Raw genomic sequence first — 16,857 nt, forward strand, 5'->3', positions numbered from 1 at the left:
ATGAGGTGATGATGATAATGACCAGTCAATGTCAATGACTAAAAAGACAAGATTATGATGGTAAAGCTGATAATGAAGGAGGCGATAATGTTGTCGTGCAGATGATAATGATGATGATGATGGAGTTCATTATGATGGTGGTGATGAAGGTGATGGTCATAATGATAATAATGGAGATAAAAACACAGGATTTTCAGAATTTTTTTTTCTGTTTTACAGTATCGCCCATCCCATCCCATCCCAACAACTTTCCAGTCCATGCAAAATAAATCACCACATATTTACACCCGAGACAGATGGTCCCGATGGACATCCAAGCCTGTGTTAACACGGGCATGCATGGTGATATAAAGTCAATCAAAAAAAAAAATCTGCCCAATTAGACTTGCAATTGGAATTACAAAGTCAAAGAATATGAATCACTGATCAAAGAAAACACAAAAGGCACTATGGAAAAACTTTGGTTAATGTTTGAAATACGTTCAAAAATTGTAAAATAAAATGACTAAATATTGTGGAAAATACGCATGGGACTAACTGCGTTGGCGATGTGTTGAGACAGTGAAAGAAAGAGGGCTTGATTAACGTAATTTCATATTGTCACCATTATCTGTATGACAAAGGACGATGAGGGGTCTTTCATTTTTCATAAATCCACTTTTTTGGACAATGTAACATTGAGATTATTTCAAAATTGCCGCCGAAAGGTAGTTCTCGATTTTTTACCCTAGTGAAAGCTGTACAGGAAGTGCGATTAATTAAATCGGCCGAAAGTGATCAGCGCCCCCACTCGTTGTCAGAGCGTACAGTGAGACAATATGGCAGCGCGCACGCTGTGTCCTTGAACGCGTACAGTAGGTGAGTACGTGGGGGTTGTGCACCATTCATTTAAACGTATCTGTAACTTTATTTGTAATTTTTAGGAAATAATTCTAAATTTCTTTTATATTTGTTATTTTGGAATTGTTATACTCTATTTTTAATTATGAATAGATAATATTTTATCTTTATTGAAATTTTTTATGCGTAAATTTAATCTTATTATTGAGAATCTGTAGATGTGTCCTGTATGTTGCCAATTTTTACCATAACTGTTGTCAGGGTGATTCCAAGCTGATGATTGCGTACCTCGTATTCGTATGTAATTTGATCAAGAAGCCCGACTATAGTACGCTTAGTAGATCTAACTTTCCGACAAAGTAAGCAAAATGTCCTGTCAAGAATAATTAAGGTAGGAAGACTGAAGTTTGGTCTTTAAACATCTGCTTTCTGTATTTACAAAACGTTATGGTATATATTTAAGTAAGAAAAAAAGAGACTAAAGTCTGACAAATTATCGCTGAGTTGAGGGGAATGAGGTCTGTCAAAACCGCTCCGCGGATGCGGACTGGCCAGTGCCAGTGCAGTGGCAGTCATAGCCCCGGAGACCCGCCGTTCTGCAACACTGTACGTTGTACGTTGGGGCTGCTGGTCGCAGTTATGGCAGTCAATGCAGCGCAACCTACTGAGATTAGATTACTGCAGTTGTTGAATTCCTGATGATGTAAAGCAGGATATATTATAAGTAATTGCGGGAAGTCTGTCATACATTCTATATGCCTTCTATATAGTTAATAGTAAGATAAAACACAGGAATATACGATTTGGTTTTCAATGTGGTCTTGGTTTTGGCATTGCCATAAAATGGCATTGTAAACTAACGTTAATCGTTAATAGATCTAACATAGACTTCTAGATTCTATTTGTAACGTTAGATCTATTGCGATTGTCAAAGTCTAAACACAGACGCCATGTAGGCCCCTACAATAGTATTGACTTGAGTTTTATTGCTAATTGCCAGGCATTATGGCGAAATTATGAGCGGCTTGCTTTAAGTTTAAGTAAATTCTAGATAAACTGTTAAAGTAACTGGAATCTAAGTAACATGTTAACTGTGTTTATAGGGTGGAAGAAAAATACCCAAACAAAATACCGGTAACAGAAGATTTAAATCACATGATCCCTGCTTCATGTCATGAAGCAGGGAATAATTTTCCAACTCCTATTTGATTAGCAATTTCTGCTGATGAACAATATTTCAAATGGTATCCTCTGTACACTTCTATGGAAGAAAACTGAGCGTACACAAAAGTTAGTTTGTGTAGCAGTGGTGTAAAAATACATAGCAAATTGCGATGCGATACCAGGATTTTGACAGGAAAATTATTCCCTGTGAAGACTTGAGCTGAGTCCCTATTGTAAACCACTTTTATTGTCGTATTCCAAAAATCAACATTGCCTACAAGTCTAGACCGTCTTCAATGAGAATCTACTGCAAAAGTAAAGAGTGCGAGTGCATGAGAACATGCTGTATCAATTACTCATCTTGACAGAGAAATCTGAGGCATGGACCTCTACCTACAATACAGTTGTATGGCATGTTTCATCATAAAGGAGGTGAATGAGATCTAACAGTTTTGTTTTTCCCTGTAATACAGAAATCCAAGACTGTTGGATAGACAAAAGGGCCAAAGATAAACATGTCAGAACCTGTGGAAGCCGCCACAAACGGCGAACCTCTCACAAATGGTGAGATTCCAGGCATAGAGGAGACACCGCACACACCATTGCAGAATGGACTGACAAATGGCCACAATGCAGAGTCGCCGCCTGCCGTCAAAGGGCCGGACGCAGAGGCCAGGAGTGCACTCACCTCAAGTGAGAATCTTAAACCTATGTAACATAGTCAATTAAAATTTTTGCTCAATAGTGACTTTTTAAAAACCTGATATGTTATTTACCTGTACACTTCTGTTTACAGACTGTTAAGTACTCATGCTGCTTCAGGCATTGAATACATTCTTGGTTATTGTTTTTCAACTTTGTTCAACAAAATCATTACAGTCAACATTTAAAAAGAAAAAAAAAAAAGGTAATTTTTTTTTTTTTGATAAGCCAGAAATTCAAAGAATTCTTATTTGCACATGTATGCATATTATATCAATAATTGGTAATTTCCTTCTGTGTTAACTGCAGAGACAGCAGCAGGACAGGATAATTTAATTTGATGAGTATTAACTGCTATTATTATTCTATAGGCAAAACAGTTCAAACATGGATCACAAAATAACTGTGTCCCTTCATTAAAGAAGATTACAAGATGCAAATCAAGCCACAAACATAGAAATTGTGATTACTAAAAGATGCGGTTGTTGAAAGCCACTCTAGTATGTAAGGGACCTTGACATTGAACTGAGTTTATTTGTTCGTTTGTCTTCTGAGCAGGAGCGGGACGAATGACAGGAACCCCGGCCACAGACTCACAGCAGACCAACGGGGAGCTCATCATGAATGGTGACATGCTGAATGGAGACCTGGGGCTGGAAAGTGGCTCACCTACGCAGGTCTTAGACGAGCCAACCCCCATACATATAGATTATGTAAGCCTCAATCGTTCTTGCTAAATGACTGACCATGGTGAATAAATGACTAGAAAATTGTCTCAGCATTACTATTAACTAAATCAACAATTTTACAGTGTAGGGGAGTTTGGTATGTTGTTTTCGTCTTTCTTTCAAAGGTGTTGTTAAGTGTATTAAATATATAGCATCATTGTTGACCTTACAGTTATGCTTTTCTCTTCTGTAATGAAGTCTGATCAAAGGTTGATTTCAACGTTTTGTCTGTTTTGCTATAGTGACATTTCATTTGTGTATATCGTTTGTTCTGGTTTCAATGTGTTTATTTGTATGTCCTCTTCAACAGGTTGAGTTTGTCAAGCAGAGAGTGGTACTCTCAACCTTGAAGCCTGAGCTGTGGACCGACGCCCACCTCTCCACCATAGAGGCCTTCTTTGACCCCTCCTCCCTGGAGCGGCTCCTCACTGTGTTCATCGACCCCCAGATGGGCCTGGTTGTCTGCAACACCATCCCCCCGCAGGCGGTGGAGGAGCTGTGTTACTTCATCCGCCGTCCGGGGGTGAGGGTGACCGCATCCAACGTGGAGAAGGTGGTGCAGTACGGAACCGTGCGCAGTGGCCACGTGGAGAGCCTCCTTCGCATCATGCACAGCATTTTTGCCCCGCTCTTCTTCGACAATACCACCTGGCCCGACAGTATCCTTTCACATTTTGTCCACTTATTACATCCAGAAGCTTGATGAGTCAAATCAACCATTAAATCTCATAGGAATTTGATGTATTCACAAATGAAAACATAGAACCATGGACCTGTAGTCTGTGTCAATTTACAATTATTTGCTACTTGAGAAAGGTGTATTTATTTCAAAGTATTTTCCTGTCAAATTCTTAATTTTGTATGGTTTAAAGAATCTGTCTACCATTTGTTTATATGATATACCTTTGTTTTGTACATTAAAATGTCAATGGTATAGTCATAGGGGGAAAAAAATTATATTAGCCTGGTGTTTGCACTTGATGAACACTGGTGTGATTGTCTAGGGCATTTGGTCGTCATTTCAGTTATGGGTTGTAGTATGATGGCAGTCAATAAGTAAGTGTTTAATACCTGAGCTTATATCTTCATTGAAAGCAACCAACATTTCTAGATCCGTGATTTATTCAAGAAATGAAAATGATGATGATAAATTATTGCTGGATATTCACAAAATGTACCAGATTCTTGAAGAACATCTCTTTGGATTCTATGAAGTTTGTTTCCTTAGCATCAACTTTTTCACCTTTCCAATCAGGCATCAAGAATGACTTCTCGGCCCAGCTGCACAGGTTTATGGCCAGCCTGACAGACACCCACTACAAGATCCAGGGACACACTGTCCTCTACATTCCCAACGAGGGCCTCAACATTCCTGCAGAAAAAGCTGCCAAGGACAAGGAGCTGGTCCAACGTCTTGAAAGTAGGTTTTGTCCAGAGAGTTTTTACTCTGCATGCTTATCAAATATTGCCTTTTAATGGCACACATTCTGTTGAAGACTATGCTTGCTATGTGCAAAGTTTTAAAAAGGATACATTATTTACTACAGATATAAAATGTGATTAATTCATCTTCCTCTACAAATGAAATTTGTGAGATCACAACTGCTGATATATAATTTTAACAAACATTGGGGGGGGGGGGGTGGGTGAGGAACCATGAGACACTAAAACCAGGCTATCCCTGGGGGGCGTTTCATCAACGAGTTCGTCGGAGGTTTTCACCGACGAATTTGCTATCAGCCAATCAGACGCAAGGATTTACACTGACAACTGTTAAAAGCTAATGAAATCCTTGGTCTGATTGGCTGATAGCAAATTCGTCGGTGAAAACTCCGACGAACTCGTTGATGAAACGCCCCCCTGGTTATCAGGGAAAGAAATGCTTGCAAATGGCTTACTTGCAGAAAATAAATGTCATCACCTCTAGAGGAAATTCAAAAATTATTACAAAACCTGAACATTTTCCATTCCTGAACTGGCAAATTTTGCTTTGTTTGAGAATAGAATTGTGCATTTTTTCAATTTCATATCATGAAAAACAGACCCCACTCTCTGTGACAAAAACCAAAAATGTTTCCCATTCTTTGTCTGCCCAGCTGCCATGGTTCACTGGACGAGACAGATCAAAGAGGTCCTGGCATCGCAGGATGCGATCGAGACCTCCGAGAATGCTGGGCCGCTGGAGGAGATCCAGTTCTGGCGCAGCAGGTGCCAGGATCTGTCGGGGATCAGCGAACAGCTGCAGAAGGACGGAGTTCTCCGGGTGCAGAGCATCCTGGAGCTCTCCAAATCCTCCTATGTCAAGCCTTTCAAGAAGCTGTCTAAACTCATTCAGGTATTTCTTTGCTTCATTTCTGACTGTTCCTGCTATTACTGTCATTCATGGCACTTCAAATGCTGTGGATCATCATCATCATCATTATTAAAGCAGCATTTTAGTTTGGTCCGCCTGCCAAGAATGTTCGCTGTTGTCAGCTTTTGCTTTAATACTGCGAATACATCGCTCACACACAGGGGCACGGTCGCACAACTAAAAACGAACAAACAAACATAAAACAAAACAAAAAAACAATAACAACAACAACAAAACCAGGTGATGAACATAATGTTGGAAGCAATTGATTCCATTCAGAGTAAGGGAGCTATTTATAATTGTTGGCTGAATTCATTCTTTCTTTCTTTGTTGGTTTGATGGTTGAAGACAAATATCATACTCGTCCACTTTCCCTTTTTCCACCATTGAAAGTATAAATATTGGATGAAAGGGCTATTCTTGACTGGATTGACTACGCTCATTCCTATAAATTTCATTTAAATAAAAAGAAAATTCCCTGGTGTTATGACTTGCATGAACTACTATTTCTGAATGCTCATCTTCCCATTTTCCCCGCAGGATGGGTCGGCCCAAGCACAGAGCAATCTCAAGTTCCTCTCCACACTTTCCGAGAAGTGTGAGGAGTTGAACAAGGCCAAGCCAGCGGACATCCCCGGGCTGCTCCCCGGCATCATCAACAGGATCAGGATGATCTGGGTCAACTCGGACCACTACAAGAGCAGGGAGAGACTGACCGGCCTGTTCAGAAAGGTCAGCAGGGGATCGATCCTTGCAAATGACCCCTTGTTATGAAATGTGACCTTTTAGTAACTATTTACATGTTAGAGAAAGTAATTCTGCAAAGGTATTTTTCTGGGACAATATGTAGATAGTCTCTCATCATAAAAATGTATTGCTTCTTGTGGTCTCATGCATGGAGATAGTGCTGGACATTGTAACAGCTTTTGCACATGTCTACACCCTAAGACAAATGAAGTTCACGAACATGATGACCAGGTGAATTCCTCCATCCTCAGAAATGTGGACTCATCTAGTTGTGAACCCCATAAATTGATGTCGATCATTCATAACATGAATAAAATATTATCATCTTTTTCAAGGCACATGATGATGTAGCCAGACAGTAAGCATTTTTACCAACGCTTTATACAAATGCAATATATTGTTCCCCCATTTGTGTTTTGCCTAAATAGTCCATTTGCAACACTAATGTCTTGAGAATAGCTGTTGTAAATTTCATTACTCAAGTTCATGCTTAATTGGGCTAAGACTGGTATCGGCTAAAACAGTCCCACTGTCTGACTTTGGAAGAAAGCAAATATTCTGTCAGCTGTTAGTGCATCAAGGTTGTATGCTCAATACCAAAGTACCTTGCAAGTACTTTTGGATTCACACTTTCATCTGTAACCAAATGCATTTTTGTGTTTTCATGAGGATTAATACCATTACCAAGCGTTTCAAAATCTGGGTATTTCTAGCATTATCACATTACATGTGAATGTTATGTTTGGCGTTTGATAACCAGATTATCTTAATGTCATCCTGTCCTCAAAGATCATGCAAAGAATTTTTTATTCACTTTATGAAGAGTGAAAGAAAATGTGTCAAATTTTATATTCTGTGTGCTATGTAATGTTTGTCTGTTTCATTCTTTGTTTTGCGAATGTACAGGTTAGCAATGAGATCATCAAGCGCTGCTGCAAGGACGTGAACCTGGACAAGTTGTTTGACGGTTACGTCAAGTCTTCTATGAGGAGTCTGCACAACTGCATCGAGTGTTGCCGCCAATGGAAGGAGCAATACTCTTGGGTATGTCCCTCACTCAGTTCAGAGTTGATAGTTTTATTTCTGCAATGTGAGCTGGTTTAGCTGTATTCATGTAGATATACAAAATGGTAAGATATTGGTACAGATGAAGACAGTGATGTTTTTGAAGTACTGCATATTTAGAGTGATATTGGACAAGTGAAATTGAGATTAAGTGTATCAGAGTTAATCATTAGATGTTGTTGTCGTTGGGGGACATATTGATCGATGGGTAGCACATTGAAGAACGAGCTTAGAGATTATGATTTGTGACATACGAAGACATCACCAAATGTGATCCTGCATCTCAAAACCTACAAAAAGTCGCCGACATGGATTTTTAGCAAAGGGCAGATTCTGAAAGAGCACACTCTAAGCTTTAAAATGGTGTATAGCTCAATTAATATGGACTCTCCTAACCTATCTGAATATTGGAAAGAAAACACACACTCAGAAAAAGTGTGAACTGAGAAAAGAGGCTCTGAAGCACAAGGTCTATTCAAGCGCTTAATCTTTACCAAACCGTGCTAGCTATGCAATGAATGGAACAAGAAACAGGATGTCAACCACCGTAGTAATTACAATGAAGAGATTATCAGATTAAGCTGAAATTGAGCATGCTCTATTAACACATTCTGTCCATGATTAATGCCAACTTTTAAAGCAGTGTTGTTCATGTAGTCTCCATTCCCCTTATTTACTACCCAGTAAACATCTGTGATTACAGGGAAACACAGTGGATGATAAAGATGACCATTACTAACTTCACTGTTTCTTCCTTTAATGCTACATCATTCGTTATTAAAGATGCTCGCACCTAATTGAGAGCAGCCCAGTGCATTTAATGTAAAATAATTGTATTTCACTTCAGAATACAGACACAAATATTTTGATTTTTTCTTCTGGAGTCTGCGAAAGAGACTAAATTGAGAGACTCACTTTGCGCACATGCAGTCATATCGCTTTTCTACTCACATGTATGAGGAAGTAACTTCCCTAACGTAGTTGAATTATCTGGGGGGTTTTTATCGCGTCTTTCGCAGTACAAACGGATCTGGAACCTAGCAGCACTGGAATTTAAATTTCCATGATGTTCCTGGATCGTACTGACACAAATATTTTGATTAATCTTCTGAGACACTGTTTCTTCCCCAATACAGATTCGCCAGATGCACCACAGGTTCTCCAGCGACGGCTGGGTGCTGGACCAGAGCAGCATCTTTGCACAGGTGGATGCCTTTGTCCAGAGGTGCAAGGACCTCCTTGAGGTGAGCTCTCATCCCCCCAACTCTATTACCTTTCAGACTATTATATCCCTGAAAAATGGATTCCTAGTCTAAGTGACAACTAGCATTAAAAAAAAAAAAAAAAAACAACCTGCAATTAATTGATGAAGATTGTAAATTTACTCACTTAATGATCCATCATTACCAAGGGGCTGGTTTTCGTGTTTTGTTTTGTTTTGGGGTTTTTTTTTGCCACAGTGCAAAAATTGAAACCAAGAGAAGTGCGTGATACCAGATGATGTGGCTCTTCAAGTGAAATAATGTATAGAGTGTTAATGGTACATGTTCTCTGTGTATGTTGATTTTCTATCAATATTATAAATACACTAATAGGGAATGTCAGAGTTATCAAACTTGCACATCGTTCTGTTTCTTCAACCAATAGGTCTGCGAGTGTCAGATCCACTTTGGCCGAATGGACGACGGCGACAAGACGCCGATGCCCACTTTTGCTGGTCAGCGGGGGCCGGAGGTGACCAGGGGCCTGCTGGAGATCGAGGCTGCCTTCGACAAGAACCTCCTGATCCTGAAGAACGTGAAGAAGACGATCCTGGACGTCAAAGCCACATCCTGGCACGACGACTACAACAAGTGAGCGAAAAAGATCAAATATGTCACTCTTGTTCAGTTACAGTTTGTTTCTCTTCACAAAAGACCACGATTAACTACCAATACTACAATTGTAGCATGTAATGTTAAAGTGCTGCATGATTTCCATTAGTACAAGAATCTTGATTGCATTAGCTGAGGACAGATTTATCATGCTAGATTGTGGCAGTGGTGGACTGCAAGAACACCATTATGAATTCTAAGACATATTGGTTCAACTACATGTTAGTCATTGATGATCACCAATTATGCTTAATTCAATTCATCTTGGGGGTGTGGATGAAATGAAAGTAAATTCATATTGGTTAAATAATTCATTAGGTCCACCTACAATACTCATTGTGCTTTTAAAAAAAACCCAAACATATTATGATAAATTAGGTAGTTTATTTTGCAGTTATTGATGTCTTGGACCTGTCGATTGACAAACTTAATTGTAACAGGTTTCGAGCAGGCATCAAGGACCTGGAGGTGATGATGCAGAATGTGATCACCACAGCCTTTGAGACGGTGAAGACAGTGGAGCAAGGGGTGGAGCTCCTGGATGCGTTCCAACATCTCTCCTCCAGGGAGGTAAGGATGAGTCTTCCTCCGTGTATCTATTGATACCTAGCGTAAAGGCTTTGCTGAAGACTGCACATTCAGAAAAGTACTCATAGATTTGTATGCTTGGGTAGGGCTTTTGTCTTCCATTTACACATCTACAAGAACACAAGATGTTATAGAGACATCCACTTGTCAAAATGTTGGTTTTTTCTTTTGAGTCGGTACCAGCTATTTTAAAACCAGAAATAACGTGCATAGAACTCTTGCCAATTTTGCGGGGAGCCAGAATTCGCGAAATGGTTTATCTGCACAGTGCATTATATGCCAGTGGTGTTTCACAAAAGTTCATGCCGCGAATAAGGCCATTGGCTCCAATTTGCGAAAGTTTCACGCAGCAGATATTTCTCATTTCTCAGTATTCAATATCTTCTGTCTGGTAGTATGATGGAAATATGATGTTTCTGTACTGTCTCATCTGGTGATTTCACCAAACCATAATTGAGCTTTAAGTTGGCTCTACTTATGAAGTATGATGTGTATTTATGATGTGTATTTGAAGTGACATTTTACCCCCCCCCCCACCACCATTTACTCTTGTTCTCTGGAGAATCATAAGGATTTGTGGAAGATGAATATCTGTTATGTGACTCTCTTTGATGACAGGCGATCCGAAGGACCATTGACAAGAAGACAGTGGAGATCTACCAACTGTTCAACGACGAGCTGAACGCAGTCAAGAAAGAGTTCACCCGCAAGGTGTCTGACCTGGGCTTCCTCAAGCCCCGCTACGCCGGCCAGGCCCACTGGGCCAGGTCCCTCAAGAGGAGGATAGACAGATCCATGGAGGTGAGAAGTTTACCCTGGTACTGTAAACATCAATATTTTCGTGTTATTAATTTTTTCGTGCTAAGCGACTCAACGTATTTGCTGATTCTTGAATTCGCGCTGCACAATTATTGTCAACCCATTCAAAACGTGCAGAGAAAATTGTAAAGATATTTCTGTGCGGTTAAGAATTTGTGCTAAGTAGAAGTAGCGTGAGGTATGTGAAAATTAATGTACCGCGAAAATTTCTGCATTTACAGTAAGCTATTACATCTTGTCGAATCAAATTTATAGCCCCCTGCAACTTGCAAAATCTTGATGTGTAGATAATTTTAATCCTATCAACATGTCAGAATGGAAGTTTGAGAAGGATGGAAGTTACATGTTTTCAAAGTAGGATAAACATTTTATTTGCTCCTCATGTTAGTCATTTACATACTAGTTACGTGCAATTGTAAATCAGTTTATACCATTGCTTGGATAACCCCAAAGCTTTTCCAAGCATAAACTAAGTTTAATCCCCCTCCAAAATCTTACACTGTATATAAAAATACTCTGTAAAATTGGAATTTTATGCAACGTGAATATCATGTGTTGCATGTAACAAAACAAGTTAGTGTGAAAATACAGGCTTGCAAAGTTTTTGCTTGTTATATGAAACACTATTTCATATTTTGAGTCTGCAGAATTAATAACATGCAAAAAAACGTCTTACTCAGCAGAGCACAAAAAATCTCTGCTTGTACAGTAGTTGAACCAGTGGTTTAAATGCCCAAACTATTCTATACCAAGTTTGAGTTTAGTGTACAATAGTTATTGGGCAAAGATGTCATGTATGTTTGCGTAGACATTATTGATATACATGTATTGTATCATCCACATCGCCAGGTGCTGAACAAAGCATACTTCCTACCCCACATTGGAAGTGGTGCCGAGACACGGACCCAGTACAACCAGCTCAGTACCGCCCTGGACGAGTTCATCCGCAAGACGTTCAATGAGTGGGCGGCGACCGTTGACAAGGACTCCATCAAATTGTTGGACAGTCCCCTCTTGTGTCGAAGCATGGAGAAGATGGCTATGCTGGACGTGAACTTTGACCGGTGAGCCAAGGCTGGGAAACATAGTATAGCTACATATCATATCTCTTTTCAATTTACAAGGGATAGGATTTCGTCACACAAGTGAATTTTATGAATGCCATCCCAACAACAAGTATATCAATGCAAATTTTGGTACAGTTACATGTAATGTGTTTCCATATATGCACACATGAAGTAACACAGATTAGTGGAACCCTTTTAGAGAAGTTTGACTGTGGCAGAATCTGTAATCAGCATATTGAAATGACTAGTTTTGTTTGAACAAGTCAGTGGACATGCATTTATTTTTGAAGAAGAGGTCCAAGATGGCTAATGCTGTTAATGTATTGTATTACTGGTGTATCAGGGACCGATGACACAGTAGGACCTACTCCCCACTTAACTTTGCAGAGTCCACAGGATCAACAGTAATCTAAGAAATCATAAAGTAATGACTGACCATATTTCATTCACACATAACACTGCTTATCTGGTATGATGTCTAATTTGATGCATGATCAGACAAACTCTTCTGTATTCCAATTGGATAAGAATTTGTTGTAACTTTCTACAAACTGCAGTATTGTAATGTCTATGATTACTCAAATGCTTCCCACCAGGAACCTGCTGAAGATGTTCAACGAGATCCAGTACTGGGAGAAGCTCATGTTTGAGATCCCTCACTACGTTACTGAGGTCTACCAGAAGAGGGAGGATCTCCGCAATCTGCGGGAGAACGTCCTGCTGGTGGTCAGGGACTACAACAGGTTGGTCAAAAGCTCTTTCCCTGCCAGGAACTTTGGACAGTGTGTACAACACTATGGGGGTTTTCTGTGCCAATCAGCACTTAAGGCAACCAAAGGGTTAAGGAGCATGCATGGATGATGGTGGTATTGACTTTCAGAGATTAAGCTTAATATATTAGTGTCTGCTGTCTGGATCCTTGTGAAGGAAACTTGCCAAATGTTTGATTCTTCCATCATGCAAAAGTTGTGCTTCTTCCATCATGCAAAAGTTGTGCTTCACGGTTAACTTTCCTAGCACCAACTCCCTTGCCTTCTTGTCTAACAGCCCATTACACTTGCAATTGATATTCTTTTGTTAGCAATGCAATATGAGTCAAATTGTTTCATAAAGCTGCAACCCACTCTTAAAGGGTGTGTACAGTTCTGGTCGAGGTGAGGATTTAGCTTTTAACGTTTTGCAAGATATTCAGAAACCACTCTATGAGATGTCAAAGAGCATGCAGTTCTAAGGGGGTATCAAAAGTTTATTCGATGAAAATCGGTTTTGAAATGGCTGAGATGTCCAAAAACAAGGTGAAACAAAGAGATCCTAATAAAGTTGTGGCATGTCGCCTTTTATTATTAGCACTTTTTTGATATCTCAGCCATTTGAAAACCAATTTTCATCAAATAAACATTGAATCCTTCTTAAAATTACATGCTCCTTCATATTTCATAAGAGGCTTTTCATTATCTCACTTAGGAATGTTCAAAACATGAATCCCCACCTCAACCAGTACTGTACAGTCCCTTTGATATATTAGTGTCTGCTGTCTGGATCCTTGTGAAGGAAACTTGCCAAATGTTTGGTTCTTCCATCATGCAAAAATTGTGCTTCTTCCATCATGCAAAAGTTGTGCTTCTTCCATCATGCAAAAGTTGTGCTTCATGGTTAACTTTCCTAGCACCAAGTCCCTTGCCTTCTTGTCTAACATCCCATTACACTTGCAATTGATATTCTTTTATTAGCAATGCAATATGAGTCAAATTGTTTCATAATGCTGCAACCCACTCTTAAGTCCTGCAGTATTTTATCAATTTATACAAAATAGAGAGGAGGAATTGTTTACATTTTTGTTGTGATACATTCATCCCAAAGTGTGTATGTTCTGAAGTTCAGCTATCCATACATCAAGGCATTCTGATTAGAGTGAATTGCAAGGTTAACCCTTAAAGGGTATATACATTTTAGTCTTATGTTTTCATCATTGACATGTACATTAACCTCCCCCTCTACCCACTCCCATTATCAGGATCATAGCTGCCTTATCCTTGGAGGAGAGAGGACTGTTTAAGGAGAGGATAAGACACCTGGATAAGAAGATCCACCCTGGTCTGACCAAACTCACCTGGGCCTCAAAGGGCATCTCAGACTTCTTCGTCAGCGAGTGCAGACTGCATGCTGGGAAGGTATGATGCGACTAAGAACAAAACTTAGCGATTACCTAGGTACCAAGATGGCAGTCATTGTAAGATGCTACACTATTGCAAATTGTTATTCATCAGATATTCTGCTATCGAAAATAAAAACTTTTGGTTTAAATTTGGTTTAGTGTGCTCATCTTAAAGTGCAGGAATTTGGCTCTTTTCAGACAACCAACTTTGAATGGTTGGTGCTTGTAACTGTAATGGTTGATGTGAGTAATTCTGTGTTGGGCTATGCATCAACAACTGGGGTTGTGAGAAGTGCTGCTTTTCAAACACAGATTTTTTAAAAAATTATTATTCTGAACTATAGTAAAGAATCAATCACACCTGAGATAAGTTACTACTTAATTGTGTTATAGCTCAATCTTGAATGAATCATTTTCTTGCTAGAGACATAATTCTAATTGAATAGTCAGAACTTTCTGTCTGCATATGCGATTGTATCTGTATGTCTGATATCTTATTCAGTGTTTAGTGGGATTGTTTTTTTGGGAGGGGGGGATTTAGAGGTCATGCAACCATGTAGAATATTTTTTTTTTTTGCTAATTCTTCATAATCTGTTTAATTTCTTTGTGATTTACACACAAACAAAATCCTCTCAACTCTTGAAACGATACGCAGGTGCAAGCCATCGTGGACGAATACAAGATCGCCAACCTCACCATCTCACGCAACTGCAAGCGCATCAGCGAGACGCTGCTGGTGAAGATCGACGGGAAGCGGATCTACGAAGACCTGGAGTTTGAAGAGGAGCAGCAGAGGCACCGGAGCAACGCCACCAAGCGGCTGCAGACCATTCATGAGGAGATCGTCTCCACCATGAAGCAGACCTACGAGGTCTTCAGGACAGACGGACAAGAGGTAGGCTCCCCTCTCTATCTGTGCCTGTCTGTCTGTCTGTCTCTGTTTCTGTCTCTCGAAGATATTTTCACCTGTTATAGAATGGCGCTAGCCAAAAGTAGTGCAAAATATGCAAAAATTAATGTACCACGAATATTTCCCCACTGGTTTACAGTATGTAGCAAAAAAAAAAAAAACGCTGCTGAAAAACTGCTTATCCAATAGTGGCGAGCCAGTGGAGTAAAATGGAGTCAAAAGGGGCCTGAGCTTTCGATCCTAGCAGAATCTTCGTCAGAGGCAAAATGACAAAACAGGCAGGGAAAGCAATTGCATGTTAAGGAAGACACAAGACAAGAACAGTCAGGGGAGGGCTGGTTACTGGTTAACAGTATGAGAATTATGGTGTTATGTTACCCTCTTTTCGGTAAACTGAGTACAGAGCATGCCAAGCAATTACATGCATCTCAACTGAAATGTGTGCAAACTTACATGTGTGTATATAACATTTGAAATTTGTGTATGTACAGGTGCAGGGTTACTGGCACCGCTACACTGAGAAGATGGACAGGATGGTGGAAGAGGCCTTCAGACTCAATGTGAAATGGTCCCTCCAAGAGCTCTCTAGGGCCATCAATGGGGACGGCAAGAGCTCCCCCAACCCTCTCTTCAGGGTGAAAGTGGTGCTGGACAAGACCAAGGTAGGCTTGGATGATGATGGATGCTATCATAGATACTGTAAATGGATCGATACAAAAATGCCTTGTGGTTGATGGATAGATGGATGGATGCATGGATGAACAGAGTGAAGATAGCTGGATAAAGTAAGAGGTTGATACAACTGGCAATTAAGATCAGACAGGACAGTATGATTTTTAGAAGCTGTTGTACAGTAATAAACAGCACAAAGGAAAGTGTATTCGCTATTTTTGATAGCATGTTGCCAACTTCCCCCACTGGTTAAGTGGTTTGGCTCTAACGACACACAACCTCTGTTCCTTACTACAGTTGTACATTAATTGCACTTCTTTTTTTCTTCTTTTTTGTTGGGGGGGGGGGAGGGTCATAACATATCGTGATGAGATCTTTAAGTTTGATACACTTCTCACACATCTTTCTGAAATTGCAGTATATCATGTCCCTGAAAGGTATTATTGTTTGATTTTTTTTTTTTTGTTGCTGTTGATTCCATGAGAGTGTAAACACAGTTGGGGTTTTACTTTGCTTACATGTTTCTAGAAAGCAACGTAGGAATGGATTATGATGATGGGGTACTTTATGTCGTAATTGACAGCTGTGTGTTCATAATTATGTAGTTTGTGATCTGAGATCCACAGTCAATTTTATGACTGGGCTTCACGTTTCATTCCCAACAGGTTGAGTTCTCACCAACGCTGAAGAACCTGGCCTTGATCGTCATGAACACGAGCAGCAAGCTGACCGCCGCTGTGTCCGTCATCCACAGACTACCGGACCTCCTTACCAGGAAGAGATCACAGAAAGAGGTGACCACTTATGACCGGCCAAGACCGTAGATCTGCCTGTAACCAGTGGCAATTTGACCATTGATATCTTTATTGGGGTAGATTAAAGGAGAAAAGTTCGACCAAGATCTAAGATAACAGTAATTGCCGTGTGGTGTTTTCCTGAATTGTGGAATGAATTATAAAGCTTAGAAATGAAATTGACAAGCAATTGATTTACAGGCGTCAGATATCTCTGTCCAAATGCCCTCTGCACTTTTCTCTTACTCTGATGGAAAGAATTTATATTCGGCAGAAAGAAGGATATGCACTTGCAGACGTCTTAACCATTCTGAATTTGGAGGATAAAATCTAAATTTTGACTATTCCCAGCTCTTGTTTCAACAGGAGTGTCCTAGT

At 39.9% G+C, this 16,857-nt stretch overlaps 1 protein-coding gene across 1 annotated transcript in view; it reads left to right on the plus strand.

Moving 5' to 3' along the window:
• The first annotated feature begins 1,144 nt into the window (after positions 1–1,144).
• The window catches only part of LOC140244608 (dynein axonemal heavy chain 2-like), a 77,742-nt gene continuing 62,029 nt past the window's right edge, over positions 1,145–16,857 (plus strand). Inside the window, exons 1-18 of the mRNA XM_072324229.1 lie at positions 1,145–1,231; positions 2,478–2,697; positions 3,265–3,419; positions 3,745–4,093; positions 4,690–4,854; positions 5,531–5,769; positions 6,328–6,519; positions 7,441–7,578; positions 8,736–8,843; positions 9,247–9,452; positions 9,914–10,043; positions 10,680–10,862; positions 11,730–11,944; positions 12,544–12,690; positions 13,962–14,118; positions 14,759–14,998; positions 15,505–15,675; positions 16,351–16,479. Of these exons, the coding sequence (XP_072180330.1) occupies positions 2,520–2,697; positions 3,265–3,419; positions 3,745–4,093; positions 4,690–4,854; positions 5,531–5,769; positions 6,328–6,519; positions 7,441–7,578; positions 8,736–8,843; positions 9,247–9,452; positions 9,914–10,043; positions 10,680–10,862; positions 11,730–11,944; positions 12,544–12,690; positions 13,962–14,118; positions 14,759–14,998; positions 15,505–15,675; positions 16,351–16,479 (3,102 nt within the window). The 5' untranslated portion in view covers positions 1,145–1,231; positions 2,478–2,519. The remainder of the gene's footprint in view (positions 1,232–2,477; positions 2,698–3,264; positions 3,420–3,744; positions 4,094–4,689; positions 4,855–5,530; positions 5,770–6,327; positions 6,520–7,440; positions 7,579–8,735; positions 8,844–9,246; positions 9,453–9,913; positions 10,044–10,679; positions 10,863–11,729; positions 11,945–12,543; positions 12,691–13,961; positions 14,119–14,758; positions 14,999–15,504; positions 15,676–16,350; positions 16,480–16,857) is intronic.

This window comes from Diadema setosum, chromosome 21, assembly GCF_964275005.1.
Source record: "Diadema setosum chromosome 21, eeDiaSeto1, whole genome shotgun sequence".
NCBI lineage: Eukaryota > Metazoa > Echinodermata > Echinoidea > Diadematoida > Diadematidae > Diadema > Diadema setosum.